This window comes from Strix uralensis, chromosome Z (genome assembly GCF_047716275.1).
Source record: "Strix uralensis isolate ZFMK-TIS-50842 chromosome Z, bStrUra1, whole genome shotgun sequence".
NCBI lineage: Eukaryota > Metazoa > Chordata > Aves > Strigiformes > Strigidae > Strix > Strix uralensis.
The window spans coordinates 17563314-17584270 of NC_134012.1; the positions used below are offsets into that span (position 1 = coordinate 17563314).

The following is a 20957-nucleotide window of genomic DNA, read 5'->3' on the forward strand; positions in this document are numbered from 1 at the left end:
GCTGTGACTGACTCCTCTTCCTCTTCTTTTTCAGTGAGGAAGAGAAGACTTGCAGAGTTGAATGGGCCTATTTTTCCCAAGTGCAGAACTGGAGTGTAGTTCCTGGCTATGGCAGTCATTCCCGGTGATCAGTGCTACACTGCGGAAATGTAAAGGCAATAAGTGCCTTGACAGAGTATTTGTGGTGCCTCGGTTCTGTTTTATGCACTAACAGTTTATATTAACTAGTGGCTGTAGTTGAAGATTTTATCCAGTAGGACTGTTGATGTTTTCTGTAGAGTTGGAAACTATTCAAGCCAGTAACAACTTGCCAATTTTATGCAATCTCAGTTTAGAGTACATCCCAGTGTAAAAGTGACTCTTAATTAACCTGGGACCTAATTTTTCTATAAACTTCCTGCACGGTGTTTCATACAGTTAGGATGTGGTATGCATGAGTGAAAGATACAACTATTCCACACAAATTATAGAAGTATTAAAAAAATACTTTATTTTTTTTTTTCCAAAATGATCTCAACTATAGAGGAACAACTAGTTTAACAAGCACTTCTACTACCTGGAAACATGGCTAATTTCAAGAATTGTGAATTACAATTTTTACCAACATTTGCTGAGTCAGTTGAAGATGATGTTTCAAATGCATCCCTGTGTTTCTTAGAAAAAATTTATCTCCATCCCCTGGTTAAATGGAACTTAAAGGCCACCAATTATAAAACAGTCTCAAAAATTGAGCGGTTTAGGATGGGCTAATATCTTTCTGTCCTATGCATGTCTGAAGAAAATCGTCACCTTCAGAGATGCAATGCAAATCCTAACCCCACAGAGATGGCCAAACTAGTTGGCAAACCAGAGCCCTCTCTTCTAATCCCCACTCCCTTCAGTCTCCTGATGTGAAAAGCATGTGTCCAGTTATTCACTGGAAACAAGTCAAATTCTCTTCACTGTTTTGTCTAGATGACCATTTTCATTATTTAAATTTTGTGCTGCTAGGGATTGTTTCTTTTACTGCCATCTCTAATGTCTGCATAGATGCAACAATAAATGATGTGCCCTAGAAAAGCTGTTAAGTGAAATACCCCAACTCTGAACTTACACTGTGTACTGTCTGACAGGTTTTTGTCAGTCTACTACCCATCCTCTAGCCTGGGAGGAATTCCCCACAGGCTTGCGTAGCTCGCAGACATGCAGTGGGTTGGACCCAGCATTATCCCATCCAAAACTCCTGCTATTAACGTGGGCAGGATCCTGCTCAGTAGGCAGTCTCCTGGCAGAAGCATTGCCACACTGAAGCTTTACTCTTGGTCTGATGACAGCATGTCCTAGAAAATGTTCTCAATTTCTAGAAATGTGTCTGTACACATCTGTTAAGAGTGAAGTTTTGCAGCCTTTTACACATATTCCAGCAAAAGTCCCACAGATTTCTTCAGAGCTTGTGTGCAAATACCACCCACGATTTAGCTCTGACCAACAAAGCAGAGAAACACTATACTTTCAGCAATATGGGAAACATTTGTTGCTCTTCATATCTTAATAAATGCACCAGTGGTGTCAAATAAAATGCTTCACTGTAGCTTCTTCCCCCAACCTGCAAGTTTCATATCAGAAAATGAAAAGAATACAGAAGAAAAATACTTGAAAACATATTTTAAAAAAACCCTGGCAGACAGCCTCTTTCTTCCATATGCACTGCAAAGACTTCAAAACAGTCAACTAAATCATCAAACCAAAGCCACAGAGTTTCAGCTGAGCCATCCGCTCAGATTTACATGGTACAGGCTCAGCTCTTCCATTGACTTCAGAAGAACGTAAATTAATCTTACCCTGGGAAATCCTGATGGCACTAAGAAACCCAGACATGCAAGGAGATGCATCTGCAGAGCAGGGCGTGCCACCATGGATACTACACAGCATTTTTTTCTGAATGAAAAAAACAGCTCTTAAAAAGAAAAAAAAAAAAAAAAAAAGCAATAACCTTGTCCTGTTTCACTGCAGCAGCATCCAAATTAACTATGCAGCCCAAACACACATTAAGCTGGCAGGATCATTCCCAGTTCCTCAGCTGATCCTTATAGAGCTGTTTTGCTGAAAGATGCATATGAGAGCTGTGCAGCAGAGACAGGCTGTGCTGAGAAGCATCAGGCTTTGTGGTGAAAGGCATCAAGCTGTGCAGCGACGGAGCTACAAAACAGTGATATTTAGGAGCAAAGGGATCACTGTTTGTCCCAGCAGCTCTTCAGGAAAATGAGCAAAAGCCATCTGCTGACTGCAGCATCTAGCAGTCACAGCCAGACCTGCTTAACTCGCCTCTCCTGGATTTAATGTGCCTTCTCTCAGGCATTACCACTGAGGTGCCTGCATCCCAGCACACAGCATTTCACATGGCAAGTCCTTATTTGTATTAATCTGACAAAACTAATCCAGAAGCCAGGAAAGCTGCTGCTGGGCTCACTTGCAAGAGGGAGGCTAAGGATGCCTGTTAACCCCCTCCCCTCTCTGCAGCAGAGGAAATGTGGCTTTATAGGCCTCCATCTGTACATCTCAAGCCCTTCTCCTCCCTTGCCTTAATGCAGCAAGGACCAGAAGAGGCCCCATGGCTCCCCTCTGCGTTTGAGGTAGAATCTCCAGCTGCCAGTTCTCTGGGGAATTGTACCTTGTAGCCAGGTCTACCACATGGCAGACAGCTTAGCTTGGTTTCAGCATTTACCTCTGCAGAATTAAGCACCTCCAACGTAACAGGTGAAGTGTATTTGTGCAGTACTTTAAAAATTATGATGGAAGCACTAAAGGTTATAGATCATCATAGGAATTTCAGAAGTTTACATATAAAATAGTTGTTGCCATTTGTATTGATACATGATATAGAAACAGCCTTCTAAACAGATTACAGTGTTACAGACTTGCTGATAGACTTAATTATAAAATTGTATTATTTTAGCCTAATACATGAAGAGAGTATAACATACAAATTGAAGCACTTGCATCGCTGCTCTACACCAGGCCTGCAAGTAGAGCTTTGCATGTTTTTCCACAAATACTCCAGTCCTCAACAGCACAGAGGTTAACTGGCCAGCAGAACTTGGGAGGCAGATGCCAGGGGACCATGGGTACTGCCTTAGACTTCTGCTGAAGATGTCTCCTGACAGAAATTTTCCAGTTTCTTCTCCATTATGGATTATGCACCGATTTGCTATTAAATATTATCCTAGAAAGATTCTCAAAGGAGATGTTCATAAGTTTCAAGGTTTTGCTTCATGAAAGGAACAGTCACAAAAACAGTTGCTGAACCATTCATTTCATGGTAGCAATACTGGAAGTAAGAAATGCTTGCCATGGCTTTAATGAAACCAATGCCCATGTCTTTAAGTTCTAGTCAAGCCAACAAGGCCTTGCTGAATTCATAGCACTGTGGAAGAAAGTTACAATCTATATGAAAATAACATTGCCCTAATTAAGCAACTACAGAAACCTGAGTAAACTGTTTTCTTGCTTTTAAAAGCAGTTGCTAGTAAAAAAAACCCAACAAACCAGTAAGTGAGTGTTGTGGTTTAAGCCCAGCCAGCAGCCACTTGCTCACCCACCCCCCACCCCAGGGGGACAGTGATTTTGATTTCCTAATGACTTAACTACTACTATTCAGTACCAAGAATGACAGTAAGTTTCAAAGACATTTTTCAGTCAAGACACATCTTATACACTATTAATAAAACCTTTCTGTACATTCCACAGCATCAGGCACACAAAGAAGGAAGTGGAGACATGTTTTGAGCTCGTATGCTATAATCCTTTCAAAGACAATTTCTCCACTAATAGGAGCTGGAAATCACACACAAACATCACACACCTTTTGAAAACCTCAACTCATGTTTACAAAGCACAAATGCTCCCCAAATCTTGAATTATTTAACTTGGATAAAGGATCTTGCATCTCCTTATGGCTGTTGCTGACATTTATTCACATACATCAGCATCACTTCCGGTGCCATAATGCTGGTATTTTGACAGTCTGTGCTCCCCTCTCTGTGTGTCTCAGTTTCAACATGCTTCGAACTGCTGGATTTTTCCTAGTGCAAACAGAGCTCAGCCCTGGATATTTCATGGGCAAATTGAGGGAAACAGTTCCCAGGGAGACAGAGCACTGGAATGAGGATTACTTCTCCTGTTCATCCTACAGTTCACACACAAGTATGGCTGGGCAGACACTATCTGCGGGCCTTTGCCCCACTTACAAGAGGGCTCCTTATGCTGCCTTCAGCCAGTTGTACACAAGTCAAGCCAGTGACTTCAGGTAACTACCCCTTGCTTCTCACTGGTATAAAGCAAGACACACATGCAGATCGCATGTACATGGAAGATACCTTTGACTCTAATCCAGTCACATACCTGCACCCAACTAATACATCTGTTTTCACACCCTAGCACTAGTTGTTGAAGCAAATGCATGATCAGTGGAGAGGTTAGACAGATTCATCTCCATAAAGGAGGAAGAGAATGGTATTGTTCTTATGTCCCTTCAGTTTCTTTTGAATTGTGAGCAGCTGTGTCCCACAGCACACACTCTGCTCCAAAATCCCTGTGGTAGAGGCCATGCTACAAGACTGTACCCAGGGAGAGGAATCCTGTAGTGCTGGTGATGGGTTGGGCACTCTGGTAATTTACAGTCAAGTAATGGATGGTTTTCAGGGCATACTCTAGACTTAAAGGCAGTGTATGAACAAAACTTTCCAAGCCAACACATTTTCACAATTTCCAAACCTAGCTGAATAAAAGAGAGGAATCTGATTACAGAAGCCATTCACATTAGCACATGTCAGATTAGCTAACAAAACAGCTTAATCTTTTCCTGCACCCAGTGTCTTTTGTGAGACATGTTCAATAGGTACCCTTGGCCGTCTCCGTGTACATTCACATTCCTCCTTAAGTGTCTGTCCTGAAGCCCTTGAAATCACCTTAAGCTCTTTCTCTTGACAAACATGACAGCAAGCTGTAAGACCTTTGTTGCGACAACTTGGACATGTCAGGACAAGCTGCTGGCAGTGCTGGCTGGAACAAAGTTTATACTGGTCCCACAGTGTCCCACAGTATCTGCATGCTGGAGGGAGGAGGAAAAGAAAAAGTTAACACCCACACTGCTCCATCTGTCCCCCTTGCAGAAGGTTTTCTGTGACACCATGGGGCTGCAATCTCTCATTTAAGTGGCTATCTATTGTCTTCCAGGTTTTTAGTTCTGCTTTAAATCGATCTTTTAGAACCTAGTTAATTTTTAAACTTCTGATTTTGAAGTAAAAAATTTAGGACAGCTGTCCCTCAGGAAAACGAAAAAGTGCTCTCTAGCGCTTCCTCTAGTACTGATTAGACAGATTTAAAGATTCTTGTTGCCAAAAGAAGATATGCTGGTGGTAATTAAGCCAGTACACAGGAACATTGCCTGCTGGGGAGGGGGGTGCCATGGGACTTCCTTCCACCTAAAAGCAATGGCCTGTGCAGATAGGGTGTCATCTGCAGTCCTGGCAGAGTCCTTCTACATCAGACAGGTTTTAACCCTTTAACTGAAAGCTACAGCCCAGTTTAGCTGTACCATCAAGAAGGTGCCTACCCCAACACTTCCCCTGGAAACTTCTGCAGGGATGGCTGTGATGCATCCAGAATGTTTTCTGTTTCTATACCAAGCCAGGCACCTTCAAGATGTATATGGTAATTGCAGAGGAGGAATGGAAGGTTATGCTCAAAAAGTTACCCACTCAGAGAAAAAGCAGCGCTGCTTCCTAAAAGAGGCTAGAGCCAAATTCCATGTATTTTTACCTGGCAACTGAGAAGAAGAAAACACAAATCTCACTTGCAATATCTGAACAGCGACCCCAGACAGAAGACCAGCCAATGTTCTCAACAACTTCAACTAGAAGTCACTGGAATTCTACAGGCTACAGAAACTTTTAAAGCATGAAAATAAAATGCTGTAGAGCTTAGTACCACCACTCTCCCAGTGCCTGGCAGTCTGTGCTGATGTTCTGTGAGATTACTGGAGCAGAGAACAGCTGACAGCAGGAGAACTATTTAACACTTTGGTCACTTGGCCAACCTCAGCCTGATCAGCACTGTGGGCAACAAGTGGGTAACAACAGCAGTAGTGCTTGACATACATCTCCATAGCTGCAGATGGCTGATAACAGCAGCTGTTCTGCAGGGGATGCTTCCTTTTATTGCTCCAGTCTTAGGGAACTGTTTAGTGACTGTCTTCTCTCTCACTTCTGTTTTATGTGTTAAAGCCATTGAGTTGATAATCATCATGAAAAGTGACAGCACTAAAAGATCAAAGCGAGTATGAGGAAGAACTGCACAGAGCAGTCTGGCTGCCCCTATCCTGCACATCTCTGGAAACAACTGCAATAGCTTCCCAGCCTTCTGCACTTACATTATGTAGTCCTACCTGAAATGATATCTTCATTGGAACAAATGGCGTAACGATCATCAAATACAAACAGCTTTCCCCTGTAGAATCCATCTGGAAACTCTTCCAGGTACTTGTGAATTCCACCTTTTAGCTGGTAAACCTCTCTGCACACTGCCTGTTTAAAGCATATTAGCAGAAAAGCTGAAGGAAATGGCAGCAGTGGTGGCATGTCAGAGTTCCCAAAGCAAATGTTGTAAACGCCAGGGGTCAATAAAAAGCAGCAGCTTCTCAGTGACCATCAGATGGCACCATGTGCACCCACAGCTCTAGGCAGTGCCACCAGGGATTACTGGGCACATCCACAATGCTGGCTTGTTGACATGAACCCAAATGTGCATTTAATGTTACAGTCAGAAAACGGCTGGCAACCTCAACTGAGGGAGGTTTGCTGCATCACAGATCAAATGCTGTTGAATCTCTGTGAACCACTGCTTATTCTATTTTTATGTAATGAGCTGTTAGCAGGAGAATTTTTCAGGGTTCACATTGGTGCAGCAGAGAGAAAGAATCAAGGTTTAAATCTCTGGAGAACATACATACGTGCCGTTCCCTTGCTCCTTGAGGGAAGAACGAGGAGAAGAGTGAGATGGAAAGCACAACTAGAACAACGCAGCGTGCTAGATTTAATTCCACAACACTGGGAAAGCACTGACTGGCTGATTTTCACCACCCTGAGATGCTCAAGCGGTGCAGTAATGACCACAGAGCATAACCTAGGCAGAGCTTGTGGAAACACCGCAGCATGCTCTCAAGCCCTCCTAAAACACTGCTACAATGGGCAGGGCAGCCTTACTTCTCAGCAAATGGGTTACATACTTATTTTCACAGAGCAATCACTGCTGTGACACTAGTCCATGCAGATCATTCTGAGCTGCATTAAACTACCCATGTCTTTGACAGACAGCATGAGGCAAGCGTGCGTCAGAGACATTTATCTCCCCACCTGCTCACTGAGCAGTTTGTGCTCACTAAGAATTTACCAGCAAAAGAAAAGACAGCTGCCCTTAAAGAAGTCTCAACTCCTTGCCACTTGTGCCCGCAGAATGACATCTCACCTTGCTCCGCAGGTAAGCAGAGCCTCTTTCACAACGAATCCCTCCTGTGCAGTACATCAGGACACGCTTGTCTTTAAAAAGCTCCAGGTTTTCATCTATGTAGCTGGGAAAATAGCTGAACTTCCTGATATCTGGAGCCAGACAGCCCTGGAAATGTCCCTGCAATAACAACAGATGGCCATGCGACTAGTTACAAGCAGTCTTACATGGGAAGGTCTGTGCCTTGAACTGGAGGAAGTAACAAACCTTTGGACCAGAACATTCAGCTCACTGCAGCTGCTTTAGGCAGGTCCTCAGCTGCATTTATGCATCAAAATACCTGTTAAAATCTGTAACAGGATTCTGGATACAACATGTCTTCTCATCCTAACATAAGAGAGGGAGCTAAGCAGAACAGAACTGTCAGAGAGAGGAGGACGAGCCATAGCAGTGCAGGAGGGCTGGTGGTGTGACAGCAGGATGCCTCTATTTTTTTGACATATGGGACAGTGCAAAAATGCTGAAAAATATCCTTACAAATGATGCTACTTTTACTTCAAACTATATGGTATTTACTGCTAATGTTGTATGGACCACTGTGTCTTCCTGCCCCAAGCTGTATAAGCACTTAGCCAGGCAGGCTCCATGCTGAGTCGCTGAGCAGGTCATCTGCTGTTTGTGCCTAATATTCATTATTAAATTGAACTTTGTACATATTACAGTCAATCTGGAACATGGAATCTCTTCTTCCGGTAAGGTTACACTCTCACAATGTGAAATGCTTCCCCCGAGCACCTGTAATACACTGCAAGAAGCAGGCAAACAACACTTACTATTTTACTTTCATAGAAGTTCCTACAGTCCAGCAAGATGGTATCACTTTGTCCTTGACTGGCTTGAGACAAATACTGTTCTACTTCTCTATGAAATTCCTGAGGGGATAAATGGATTCCTTTAACCAAAGAAAAAGAAAAAAAAAAAGGAAAAAAAGAGAAAGAAGTGAGAAGCAGAACTATAAAACAATATTACATATGATCTCACTGATCCAGATTCTCCTCAGATTTCCAAACAAAAATTTTCTGTGACAGTTCACAGACTTCATCCCAACTCAACCAGCCATGTTTATCCATGTTTGGCCTCCTATTGGCAAATGAAAGAAAACATAACACTGTTCCACATAACAGAAGCAGCAGCAGACAGGCGCCTGTCTCTATGATCTTTGTTATGTCCCCCTGGCAACTCCTACAGTTGTAAAAGAAAGAGTGAAAAATGTTTCCCCTCCCTTTGATCACCTTTAGACACACAAAAGCATGCAGAAATGCAACTTTTCAATTAAACTCTTCTTTGTTGATAAAAATGGAAAATTTCCGTAAGCATGTATTACTTTCACTGCAACTTCTATTTACATAAAGTTTCTCAGCTTTCACATTGCTTGGGACTTAGGAGTCCAAACCTACTGAAAAACAAAAAACCTCCTGCACCAAAATCCCTCACCTGATTAAAAAAGTCTGCCAGATTAATGCGAAGCATCTCCATAAACTGCTGTAAAATAGGAGGAAAAAGGAAAAAAAAAGGAAAAATATCCAAACATACATCCCACAAACTGCCAAAAAATGGGCAAAAAATAATCCTCTACCAAAAGCACAAAAAGATGCTGTAGAAATTTACCACCACCAAAACCTCTTGGTGGAAAAAAGAGACCCGAACTGCTCTGTTAACTGCTATTCTCTGTGCTCCTGCTTACCACCTACATAAGTGTCCTCATAGCAGATGCACAGCCAGTAACATCTTATCGGGCATAATCCATACTAAGCAGCTACAGGTTACAGTAAACAAATGCAGCCTGTATTAGGGGAGTGGCATGAACCTGATGCAGAACCTGGTTCTGCTTTAGTGTAAGAGGCAGAAGCATGGCTGTTAACTTCAACACAAGTAAAGCCAAGTCAGCAGTCCCTAAGATAGGAACACGTATATATTCAACTGTAAGCTTCAGCAGGATTCTAGCATTTTCTTAAAAAAAAGCTGTCAGCATTCACAGCGCCAGAATCCACTGGATCCACAAGAAGACTCTATGGAAAGCTGCTCTTCCTATACAGCTTGGTTCTTACCGCAAGCTAACCACAAAGAGAGAGCATTGGAGCTCTTTATATGGTGTAATTTCTGAGCGCTCTCAAGCACCTACAGAATATTTAGAACAAATACAAATATATTCATGCATTGAAATGTCTTTCCTAACCATCATACATAGTTTCACCCTACATCTGCCTTTAGCAGGTGTCTAATGACTTACTCCCTGACTAAATCACAAGGTATGTCCCTACCCCAAAACAAGATAACTGCTTGAGAATTACTGTTTCCCACAAAACAGAAAGTTAATTCTAAAGTTTTCTGAGGCAGCTAAAAACTTAGCAAACCAAAACCTGGGCCAGCAAATTCTCTGCACCCATAACTTTTGACTACCATCAAGAAATCAATTTCTGTATCTAGTTCATCTGTGTCCCAGCCACTGTGCAAAAGGAAATGTTTTTGATGAAATTACTTTATTCTTCACCTACCTCTCACTTGGGTGAGGGGCCGTATTTCTCATTAAATCAACTTACCAGTTTCTTTGTAAGACACTATCTTTGGATCAATGCCCATAGGTACAATTTCTTTGAATACTCCAACTCGAAGGTCTGGGAAACAATGAGCTCCTCCTGCACTGCTCTAGGAAATTAAACACAAAAACAACCCACCAAAATTTGCCAGGTGTCAAGATTAAAATTACCCACTGACTTTAATTTCTACAGCTCACTAGAATATGAAAGTGTCTCGATGGCTGGGGGAAAGAAATGTCTCTCCCACTGAAATCCACAGTCTAAACCCTGAGGTTTAGGCAGTGGACCCCTACCACGACCTGGCAGAAGTGTCTTAGGCCCACTGACTACTCTGCCAGTGAGACAGGCACCATTTGGCATGAAGTGCAGAGTCACTGAGTAGCGTGAAGGAGAACAGATCTTAGTCAGAAACAATGTCACTAGCACCTATCATGAGAAAGTTAAGGCCCCTACAGAGCATGCTGACTCTGACAGGAATATTAAATAACCTCCTCCAGTAACAGATCATGTTGACACATCTGGGCCCTGCAGTTCTCTTCAGCCCCTCTGACACCCAACACAAGCACCACCAGGCCTCCAGTCATGACATGTGCAATGGGAACTGCAGTGGTTCATGGGTGTGAAAGGGACATATGGGAGGTCAGCCAGGCTCAAGGTTTGTTAACAGCGGAGTCTGACACCCCCCACCCCACCAAATTCAAGCACAGGATTTCCCCTTTGGAGACACCCCCACTGCAGGCAACAGGAAGTGAGAATTTCTGCAGGGCTGAGCTTCAGTCATGGCTTAGGCACTATCAAGATATACTCAAACAAAAGTGTGGTGCTGTGCAACAATGTCCCAGCTATCACGGAAAACAGTCTGCAGCAACTACAGTGGCCACTGAATATTTCATAGTCCCAAGCACAATTTTCACTCCTCTATCCCCATATCTTCATGGCACAGGGACCTGAAACTCCCACTTACCTGGCTATACAGCATATGCAGAGGAACTGTGAGACAGAAAATACCATCGTGTACTAATGCATGAATGTTGATGCCCAGAGAGATCCCTCAAGGTTGGAGGTTTTGCCAAGGTCAAGGTAAAATTCCATCCCTGTTCTGGTTCTGCATCTACACATGACTGTAACTAACACGTCACATTTACTCTTGAAATTCAGCCAAGCACAACAGATAGTTAGACTGAATCAGCACTGCAGCTCTACATGGGATTTGAGTTTCACAAGTTTTACTAACTCCTTTGACCTAGCTATTTATGGAAAAAAAAAATAGTATTCCCTGAAAATGAAACTGCGTGGAAAATAAAAATGCTATAAAAGCAGCAGCTTTCCTTTCTCACAGAGAAACCAGTACCTACAGTGCTGGAGCAGCAAAAGCCTACCAGAACGCCATACAGTGCCAGCCACAGCTGCCATCACCATCTGAAGACAGCAATCAGCACATATGCTCAGGCTCAAGCAGAAGTTAGCACCTCTCTCCCTCCAGTCAGGCACTTACTGGAGTAGGGAGAAACCTCGACTCTGCCTGTGTATTTTCTCTAGAAGATATCCAGTTCATGGAACTGAAAATGCACCTATATAGACACCAAAGCCAGCATGAACCTAAACCAGTAGGCTTCGAGGCAAGGATCTCAAATCAGGGTGCAGAGGAGAGTGTGGGAATAGTTTGCTTGGGTAAGTGTATGTTGTGATGCCTTGGTTTTGGCAGTCAAGTTGGAGTAAATGCTTGTTGAAGAATGGTGGGGCTGAAGCACACTTCCTCATTTACCTGTGTGGGGGGCTTTGCAGCAGCACCCATAGCTGCCAAAGCTTGTAGTAGCTGCTATCACTGCTTGTGATAACTGCCACTGCTGGTGAAAACCAGCGGAGACAGCTAAACAAAGAAAGGTTAGGAACTTTTGGCTTAGGTCAGTGCTGGGAGAGCAGAACTGCTAGAGCAGAGGTAATAATACCAAGAAGCAATGTGCTTACTTCTCAAAAATTAAATGTCCTGCATTAACAATGTACATGTAGAAATTATTTTTTCATACCTTGAAATCCTCTTGACACAAAATGTCTTTGAACAGAGGCTGGGAAAGCATAACTTCAATGTAGAGATTGGTAGCTACTTTGCTTCCACCAACTGTCCCATTAATCCCTTCTGAAGCAACTCGTACCTAAAAGGCAAGAGGAGAAGCTGGGACTAAGGCTTAGTAACAGCAAAACCAGATCACAGTGAAAATAGCAAAATATGACTGGGTGACAGAAGGCAGACACAGAAGTATGTTCAGAAAAGAGCTACTAGGGAGGGAAGGAGGGAAGGAGGGAAGGAGGGAAGGAGGGAAGGAGGGAAGGAGGGAAGGAGGGAAGGAGGGAAGGAGGGAAGGAGGGAAGGAGGGAAGGAGGGAAGGAGGGAAGGAGGGAAGACATGGTTATACTGAAGTTGAACATAATGAAGAGAAAAAATAAAATAGGAATAAAACCCCAGTAATCACTTTTGAGCCACTTCAAAAGAATGACATCAAGACAGTCAGAAAAGTTTGTGCAATAAACAGAGAAATGCTAACTGGTTAACAGGCAAATCCTGCAGTCAGCATTAAAATTCTCACTGGAAGTCTGCCTCAGGAAGAACAATGGGATTGTGCCCAATGACTCACAAGAAAAATGTCAATATGCATAATATTGCATGTAATATTAAATTTCAGTATGAGTCATTTTATCTCCAGCACTGACAAATGAACAAAAACTCTGAAGTGCTGGGGAAAAAAAAAGATTGAATGTAAGAGGTGAGGAAAAAAAAAACCTGATTGAGAATGCAAATGCTGCACCTGTATTGGAGATGAAAAAAAAGATTGAGAAAAATACCAACTATCATACAATACAGCTGAGCAAAAAAGAAGTAAATGCATCAGGACATTTCACCCCCAGACCTGTGCTAATGTTGAACAGGGAAGGTGCCTACCACTGGCAGAGAAAAAGAAGCTACTAAGGAAGACAAGTCAAAGATAAAAGTAGTCTCCTGCTCTGAGTTGCCCTCTTGAAAAACCCCTCTCCCCACAGATAGCCTGAGATCATCAGCTTCATGAGGCTAAAATTCACCTTTTCCCACAGCCTCAAGAGGCCAGATAGATGAGCCAACTCACCTCCTTAGTCTAGTCTGTCAGGAACGGAAAGAACAAAGACTCTGTACAGGAATGAGCACTGCTAACCTATGGTGTTGTCTAACATGTCAACTGCTCTCGTCTCATTCCTGACAGTATGGATTACAGCTCCGTGTAGTGATTCCGACTGGAAGACCATTGCACATTGAGGAGTTAGTGATACACCTAACAGTGTACAGGAGCAAGCCCAGACCCATGCTGCATGGTGCTGTACCTCCAGCTTGGCCTTCAGGCTCTGTTGTGCTGCACGTATCCTTTAGTCACAGAATAAACCCAGCCTGATAATCCTAATAGAGATGCCTGCATGCAGCTCCCTGTTGATACCAGTGATTACGCCCCCTACATGTTCTTGCCTTTATCTAAAAGTGTGTCAAGAAGTTTTGATGTGAATAACCTTTTATGTTTGACAGTAGAAGTGATGAAATGACTTGTTTTCCTGTTTAAAAAAAAATCTGTAACAGTTCGAATGATGGAAATGGAGCAACCCTTGCAAAGACAGGGTCTGCACAGTGTGCTGTGCATGGATCAGAGGCTTGCTCAATGCTGCACAACTCAGGGTTCCCAGCATCAAAAGGGATGAGATTATCTGTATTATTTTCTTTTTGTTTGTAGCATTAACTCTTAAATAGCATTTTAAATGATACTTTACAGAGTCTGAGTGCCTTTCTTAAAGGGACCATAACAGACTAGCACCTTCTGCTGCAAAACACTTGGTTCTCCACATGCCCCATTGTCCTGCACTAAGCAAACAAGACTTTTTTTGTTAAGAATACCACCATTGCTTAAAACCTTACCTTGCCAGTGAGATGCAGATGCTGGCACAGAGCCTTTTGCCAAGCACAGAGTTTCTCTGGATCCTCCACCTCACAGTAACAGTAGTACAGAAGTACTTCTCCCACCTTGCTGTTCATAGCATGGCAAAGATGAACAAACAGGAGAAAGGATGTTAAGGTTGAAAGCACAGAAAATATACTGTTAGCAGTAACTATTCAAAAAGCACACAATTATCTTCTGGCAGATGCAGGGAGAAAAACAAAACAACAAACAAACTTTGGAGGGATTAGCACTGCTGGGTTTGATTTATTTCAGAGAACGAATATGAACTAAAAAAACTCCCACATTCCTAGTTCTCGGGACTGGTTACAAAATGAACTCTTTTCTGCTGGATGGGACATCTCTGCCAGTAGCCTATTGTGTGCTATACTCAAGTTTCTCTCAACACACAAGACACAAGAACTGCTGTTTTCTGTGCACACAAGCATCCCACTAAACGCTTAATTTGACAAACTTGCACTTGAAAATTCAAGTGCTTGAGCTATCTAAATTTAAAAAGGCAAAATTTTCAGCGAGACCGTGTGCACTGGCATTCTGAGCAGTACCAGCTGAACTCTCACAATCATTTTCATGAACCTACTTATTCATAACTAACGAGCCCTTAAGGTTCTTGAATGAGCAGAGAAAAGGGACCTGTGCAGAGCACACCCTGCTGTTCTGCTCTTTTCTGTTATGATCTTTCCTTACACATCTAAGCTGTTGAGTAACATCTGTACAGGTCTGCTTTAACAATGAGGGATGATATAGCTCTGACAGTTCAACCCTTCAAAGTTCCCATCTTTACCATCAAAAAAATGCAGTGCATCTACTTCTTTAAGTGGTAATCTGCATGTTTTCTACAGGCATGAGCAGCTATGAAAGGAAATAAAATAAACCAAGTGACTCCTGGAGGGTACCTGCACCTATTGATCTAAAGGATCTTAGGAAGGTATCCAAAGCATCTGGAGATCTAAAGGAATATCAGGGAAGACTTCTTCTATACCTTAAAGTGTCACCTGACTGAATGTCATGGTTTAAACTTGGCCAGCAGCCAAACACCACGCAGACACTTGCTCATGCTCCCCTCATCCAGAGGATGGGGGATATATTGGAGGACTAAAGAGAGACTTACAGGTTGAGATAAAAACAGTTTAATAATTGAATAAAACAATAAGAGAAAGTACAAACAGGTAATGCACAATGCAATTGCTCACCACCCACCAACTGATACCCAGCCCGTTCCTGGCTAGCGATCCCGAAATACCAAGATCCCACAATCACAATCCCAGAAGTGAGAGAGAACCCCCTCCTTCCCGGCCAACCCTCCTTTCTATACTGTGCATGACGTTACATGATATGGAATATTTCATTGGCCAATTTGATTGCAGTGCTCTGGCTGTGCTCCCCCTCAGCTCCTTGTACACCTGTGCATGGGCAGTTGGAGAGTCTCTGAACGCTTAACAACTGAAAACACGAGTGTGCTATCAGCATTATTCTTGTACCAAATCCCATACTGAATCCAAAACACAGCACTATTCTAGCTACTAAGAAGAAAAAATAACTTTGTACCAGCTGAAATCAGGATGCTGAACTTCATAAAAAGTACTGACGGAAGATCACAAAGTGTAAGCAGCACAACACCCCACTCCCAGCCAGTACCGGACCTCCAAACCACGGAGGCCCTTTCTTACCTTGTCAGATCGTCATAGCTAACGTGGCTTGTGTCCGGGAGTGTACAGGAGATCTCAGGACTGCTACGAGAGTGCCCATGGTGCCCGTCTGCGCGGCCTGCAGGAGCCGGGCCGCTCGAAGGGCTCACTTCAGCAGGCGCCCGCTCTGCAGCCAGCCCTGCCTGCTGCGCGGCGTCCGTCGGCCCTGCCAGCAGCCCGATGTCCCCGGCGTGCTGCAGAGCCACATGCCTGTGAATGCCGGAGAGCTCCTCAAACGCCTGCCGGCAGCACCGCCACCGCACGCCCTCTCCGCCGGCGGGACACCGGGCTGCAGCCGGCACCTCCTTTGCTTTGACGAACAGGGAAAAGGCCTGAAACGCACCACAAGCGCCACCCGTTACCGCGCTGCCGCCGCTGCCCGGGATCCCCCGCCACCGCCCGGGCCGGCAGACCCACCCCGAGGTCCTCCGCGGCCCCGCCCGGGGAAATCCCTCGACCCGAGAGCGGCGGCACCCGCCGGCGGCGCCAGCCTCCGACCCGGGCGGGCCATCCGACCCACCTTCCTCCGGGCGAAGGCGCGCTGCTTCCTGGCGGCGACAGCTTCGGCCGCGGCGCTGCCCCGCGGCGACCCCGGGCCGGGCCCCATCTCCGCCTCGGGCGGCCGGCAGGGGCCCTGTCGCCCAGGCAACGCCCGCCTTCCTCCCCGCGCCGCCCCCCCCCGCCCCGGAAGTCCGCCGGGCCGCGCGCGTACCACCGAGCGGCGAGCAGAGAGGCGCCGCGCCGCGCGCCCTTTGTCCCGGAAGCAGAGGGGCGGCGGGCTGCGAGCGGGCGGCGGAAGGACCGCGCTCCCCTCTGGCCCCTGTGAGGCGTCCCGGCCCGGCCCCGCCAGCGCCCCGCGCCCCTGCCCGCCTCCCGCCATGTCGCGGCGGCGGCACAGCGACGACAGCGACGGTGAGCGCCGCGGCAGCCCTCTCCCGCCCGCGGTTGCCCCCATCCGCCCCGCGCCCCCCGGGGTGTCGGAGGCGGCGCGGGCCGGGCCGGGCCGTCGCGCCGCGGGAGCGGGGTTTGGGCGGGATGGAGGGCGGCCGGGGTGGGGGGGCTCTCGGCGGTAACGGTGTGCTCGGTGTGTTGGAGCAGGGCAGCCCCACAAGAGGCGGAGGACGTCGGAGCCGTCGGAGATCGAGGAGAGGCTCGAGTCGCTCATCTGCAGGGTGGGAGAGAAGGTAGGCGGTCGCCTCCCGGCCAGGGCCGGGGCCCGGCGGCAGCTCGAGAAAGTTAAAGTATCATTTCCCCCCCGCCCCGCTTCTGAGTGTTGCGTGTTAGCGGTTCGACTATAGTAACCACCCAAAAAGAAACGATTTTTTTTTTCCAGTGAGGTAATTGGGAAATTGCCAGCTTTTGCAAAACGACGTGCTAAAACGGGCAAGTGCTTAAACAGTAGTGTTGTATCTCCCAAGCAATGATGAACAGCCAGTGAATAGTTAACACTTTGTGTCTGCAGATGTTGTTGCTGGTTCCAGGCTGCCAAGGATGATGAGGAGTTAACTTGGTATGGTCTGTGGCACAGGCTTCAAGGCCTGACAGGATTTGAGGCTAATAGAAAGGGGGATAAAATGATAAGAACAAAAATGATGGTGCACTGAAAAAGTGAAAGTCCTTTGTTTCCTGCTGCATCGTTAATCAAGGCTCAATCACCTTACCCGGAGGCAGCATTAGCTCCTGTATCGAAGGGGAGCACTGGATCTCCTTGTGGGGGAGGTGGGTGATCAGGAGCAGCTCTTCTGAGGAGTAGCTGCTCCTTCTTTCAGACAAGTGAGAGTGGTTCTTTACTGCTAACGGAACTGAATCGTTGCTCTGAAAAAGGAGATGACATAAGAGGGTGCTCTTACCCAACTTCCTCGTCTTCCACATGAGAGTCAGGGGCTGGTTCATATTGCCTGGTTGATGATCAAACTTTTTTTTTTTTTAATTTTAGAGTAATTCATCTTTGGAGAGCAACTTGGAGGGCCTAGCTGGTGTTTTGGAAGCTGATCTGCCAAATTACAAAAGCAAGATACTAAGGATACTATGTACTGTGTACGTATGCAGGAGGTCTGGGAATCTGGGAGGTGCTGTCTTCTCTGTGCATAAGTTTAAATGGTTAAAGTAGTTCAGATGCCAAGAATGGCTTTAGTTCCTGAGTGCTGTTACAGCATAGAGTTTGTTTTACTGCAGACAAAATAAATAGAGGAATAAGCTTGTTATGTACTAGGTATAATTCAGGGAAAATACCTCTTTTACATTACTTTGACTTGAAATGTGTACAGAGGCTCAAAACAGAAGAAACCTCAGAGCTGCACTTCAGTAACAATGAGAACACAGTGATGCTGGGCAATATCCTGTTTCCCAATGAAATCCTTAAGAGCACTGAAGCTATTGGCTGCTAACACTTATTTAAGCTTATTATTATCTGTGCTGTTTTCTCATTGCCTGATCCTCTTCTCTCTCAATGAGATGCTCCTGTCTTTGTAAGCCCATTCACTAGAGGAGGGAGCTGGGAACACGAGCTGAAAGCAGCCTCTCCAGTGGCTGACAGTTCTTCTTCGTCTCCCTAGCAAAGTGCAGGAGCAGAAGTGCCCTGTCTCGGGATCACTGAGCGGTGTCTGCGGGAGGGATTGTGCAGTGTAAGAGAAGTATGAAGAAGGGGTGTGGTGAGGAGGGAGTGTTCCAGCCCTAGCATGTGCTATGGTTTTGCAGATACTTAAATCTATTTTGTAGCAGTGTTTGTTAATGTAAGACAAATAGTACATTTTTTTTTCCTATAGCAGTAAGACATTTCTGAAAGTATGGGGTTAACTTACGCGCATACAAAAATGGCTGAGGAAAAATAATTCTTTACAGTAGGACCTGGCCTTCCCTATGCTGTGCTTAAAATCAGTTGGGATCAAAATTAATAGCATGAAATGTGTATGCCTTTTGTGTAATCTTGCTGATGCTGTATCAAAATTATTTCTAAATTATGAATTTAACTACTTATATCCTTGCATAAATTCTGTCACTTACATTATTTGGCCACCTCTCTGGAATGCTCAGTAATTAGGCATAAATAAAAAGCCAATACCTTAAATGTACTTGAAGGTGGCACCTACCTTTCTAAATTATGGTAGTTAAAAAAAAAAAGGTTGTCTGTAAATATTAATCATGGGATAGGACTGTAAGATCACACTAGCACTTTTTTCTTTCTTTCTCGTAAGACAAGTTTAATTTACAATAAGCGGATTGTAAGATGCTATGCAGTTGTCAATTGGCACATGATGAATAAACAACTAACACCATGTTTCTTTTCCTGTATCAGTGCACGTCTGTTACCAGAAAAACTTACTGTTTACACGACACTAGTTGGGTTGCTGAATGCCAGGAACTACAATTTTGGTGGGGAATTTGTAGAAGCCATGATTCGTCAGCTTAAAGAATGTCTGAAAGTCAATATGTATAATGAAGCTGTGCATTTAGTAAGTGGATTTTTGTTTGTTTTACATTCTTCCTCATCCTTTTGCTTTCCTTCTTTCATCTTTTTGTTGCAGAAGAGTTGGGCTATTCATGTGTATTACAGTCTCTTTTGGCATCAGCATGCAATGCACTGTAGATATACCAAGAGGAAATGTATGTTATGTGAAAAATATTTTCTTCCTCAGGGGAGAGAAATCATATTACAGTTGCAAAATTGACTTCCAACTCTATTTTCCCAGTGACAAATTAATTTGTAGTAAACAGAGGTGCTCCCCCCACACCTGTTCTACAGTCAAATGTGAAAGATAGATGAAAGTCATGCACTTTTATTGTGTTCAGAGCTGTATGATCTTTTTGTGGCTCCCATGCAAAAAAAAAAAAAAAAAAAGAGAAAAGAAAATGAGCAGTCTGCTTCTTAAAAACTACTTTTGATGGTAGTTATCAGGTCTGTGTTTTCATTCTGATAATATGGGATGAAGATCAAGCAGGCAGTTTTAAGTGCTGTCTGTCTTTGAAGCCATTTGCCCAGCTGTTGCTGCTTACAGATTTTGCATGCAAAAACCTATTAGGACATCAGTGTCTGATTCAGAAGCCCAGTGCCAAGCTCCCCAGCTTCTTTTGAAGCCCACTGGTGAAAATTAAGATTCTGGTATTTCAGTGTATTTTGCCAAGAGACTACTGTTCAACTGTGTGACATTTTTGCTAATAAAATCCTCCTCTGAATGTGTTGTCCCTTGGGTTCAGCTTCACCTTCTCTGGTCATGCTCATATACAAATGACTTGTGAGAGTAACAGCTAAGGGAGTGGCAGTGGAAATCTTTCCTCAGCTTTGTCAAAGACTTTTCAGAGCAATGAATATCTGGAAAGTAACAGCTTGGTACTTTTTTCTGTTGCAGTTGTTCTTTGAGTACTGAACTGCCTGCTTAGCCAAAATTGCTTTCCCAAGACTTCTTCCCAGTGATCTGCCTTCAGATCAAAATACCTGTGTTGGTTTTCTTGTACTACGGTTTGTGAATGAGCCCTTAAGAAAAAGTAGGCCTTTAAGAAAAAAATATGTGATATTTTAACTGCTAGAATTTCAGCCTATATTGTCTGTTAAGGTTGTGGTGATACTGGAAGAGCTTGAATCCTCCTAGGTCCTTGTTTAAGTCTGCAGGCAGGATACAAATCAGAAGAGAGTGGAGAGGGGGAAAAAAAAAAGGGGCACTGCTCTGCCCCAGATGTTTTCTGCTTAAATTCTTATTTCTGTCAGTCTGGATTTCTTACTAGAGTGCAGCCAAATCAAGGATGTATTCCTGCTGTGGAGACTTTTCTTCTGAGGCAGATAAGTCCCTTTGATTTCTAGGATGCCATCAGCCTGTCACATTTCTGAAACCCGAAAATGCCAGCAGTTTCTAGATAGGGTCTCTGTGTAACTATCTGTATTTATGAATAAATAATTATAGAAATTAATCATATGTAGTGGCATACAGATTCAGCACTGCTATTTCCTGATGCACATCTGGACTCGAAGCAATGGATCAATCCATCTTCAGCTTCTAGGAAGTTTTTTTCCTTCCACTTTTGAAATTTTAGTGATCTGATACCATTTAGAATAGATAGAAGCACAAGCATTCTTTTTCTGTAATATCAGTTTGCATGTCTGTGAATGCATACTGGTGTTTCCCACCCTTTCTTAATTAGAAATATTATCCTTGCAGTGTTATTGCAGTGAAACAGATTACAGATGTCGTAACAAATGACATTAGGCAGCACTTGTGGTACTTTTC

General features: G+C 44.2%; 3 protein-coding genes across 9 annotated transcripts in view; 2 read left to right on the plus strand and 1 right to left on the minus strand.

Annotated features, from left to right (window-relative positions):
• TMOD1 (tropomodulin 1) overlaps positions 1-1558 on the plus strand; it is a 29757-nt gene extending 28199 nt beyond the window's left edge. For all 3 annotated transcript variants that reach the window (XM_074854979.1, XM_074854978.1, XM_074854977.1), the window contains exon 10: positions 35-1558. In XM_074854979.1, coding sequence (XP_074711080.1) covers positions 35-99 — 65 coding nt within the window. In that variant the 3' untranslated portion in view covers positions 100-1558. The remainder of the gene's footprint in view (positions 1-34) is intronic.
• On the minus strand, positions 465-16382 carry TSTD2 (thiosulfate sulfurtransferase like domain containing 2). Of its 3 annotated transcripts, none has more exons than XM_074854974.1 (9): positions 16259-16382; positions 15721-16070; positions 14011-14119; positions 12107-12232; positions 10083-10188; positions 8316-8434; positions 7504-7662; positions 6425-6563; positions 465-5089 (listed from the first exon to the last, which is right to left on the minus strand). In XM_074854974.1, the coding sequence occupies exons 1-9, from the start codon at positions 16343-16345 to the stop codon at positions 4830-4832; spliced, it is 1455 nt and encodes a 484-aa protein (XP_074711075.1). In that variant the 5' UTR covers positions 16346-16382; the 3' UTR covers positions 465-4829. The 3 variants fall into 3 exon arrangements, 2 of the variants coding, with proteins under 2 accessions (XP_074711075.1, XP_074711077.1); XM_074854976.1 differs by having other exon boundaries at positions 4920-5806; XR_012626948.1 differs by having other exon boundaries at positions 5000-5089; positions 5594-6563.
• A 122-nt stretch (positions 16383-16504) lies between these two features.
• Positions 16505-20957, plus strand: part of NCBP1 (nuclear cap binding protein subunit 1) — a 31828-nt gene continuing 27375 nt past the window's right edge. The window contains exons 1-5 of one of the 3 annotated variants that reach the window (XM_074855462.1): positions 16505-16650; positions 16837-16922; positions 17675-17775; positions 18294-18362; positions 19034-19190. In XM_074855462.1, coding sequence (XP_074711563.1) covers positions 16617-16650; positions 16837-16922; positions 17675-17775; positions 18294-18362; positions 19034-19190 — 447 coding nt within the window. In that variant the 5' untranslated portion in view covers positions 16505-16616. Of the gene's footprint in view, positions 16651-16836; positions 16923-17228; positions 17249-17674; positions 17776-18293; positions 18363-19033; positions 19191-20957 lie in introns of those variants that run through there. The other 2 variants (XM_074855463.1, XM_074855464.1) reach the window with 2 other exon arrangements.

What these genes read in the sequence shown, in the direction of transcription:
- TSTD2 (XM_074854974.1), bottom strand. Translation starts at nt 16,345, where the DNA reads ATGGGGCCCGGCCCGGGGTCGCCGCGGGGCAGCGCCGCGGCCGAAGCT. An exon ending in ATCTGCATCTCACTGGCAAG is followed by an intron (nt 12,233 to 14,010) that starts GTAAGGTTTTAA and finishes CTTGCCTTTTAG; the next exon opens with GTACGAGTTGCTTCAGAAGG. An exon ending in CTGCTTACCTGCGGAGCAAG is followed by an intron (nt 6,564 to 7,503) that starts GTGAGATGTCAT and finishes TGCTTTAAACAG; the next exon opens with GCAGTGTGCAGAGAGGTTTA.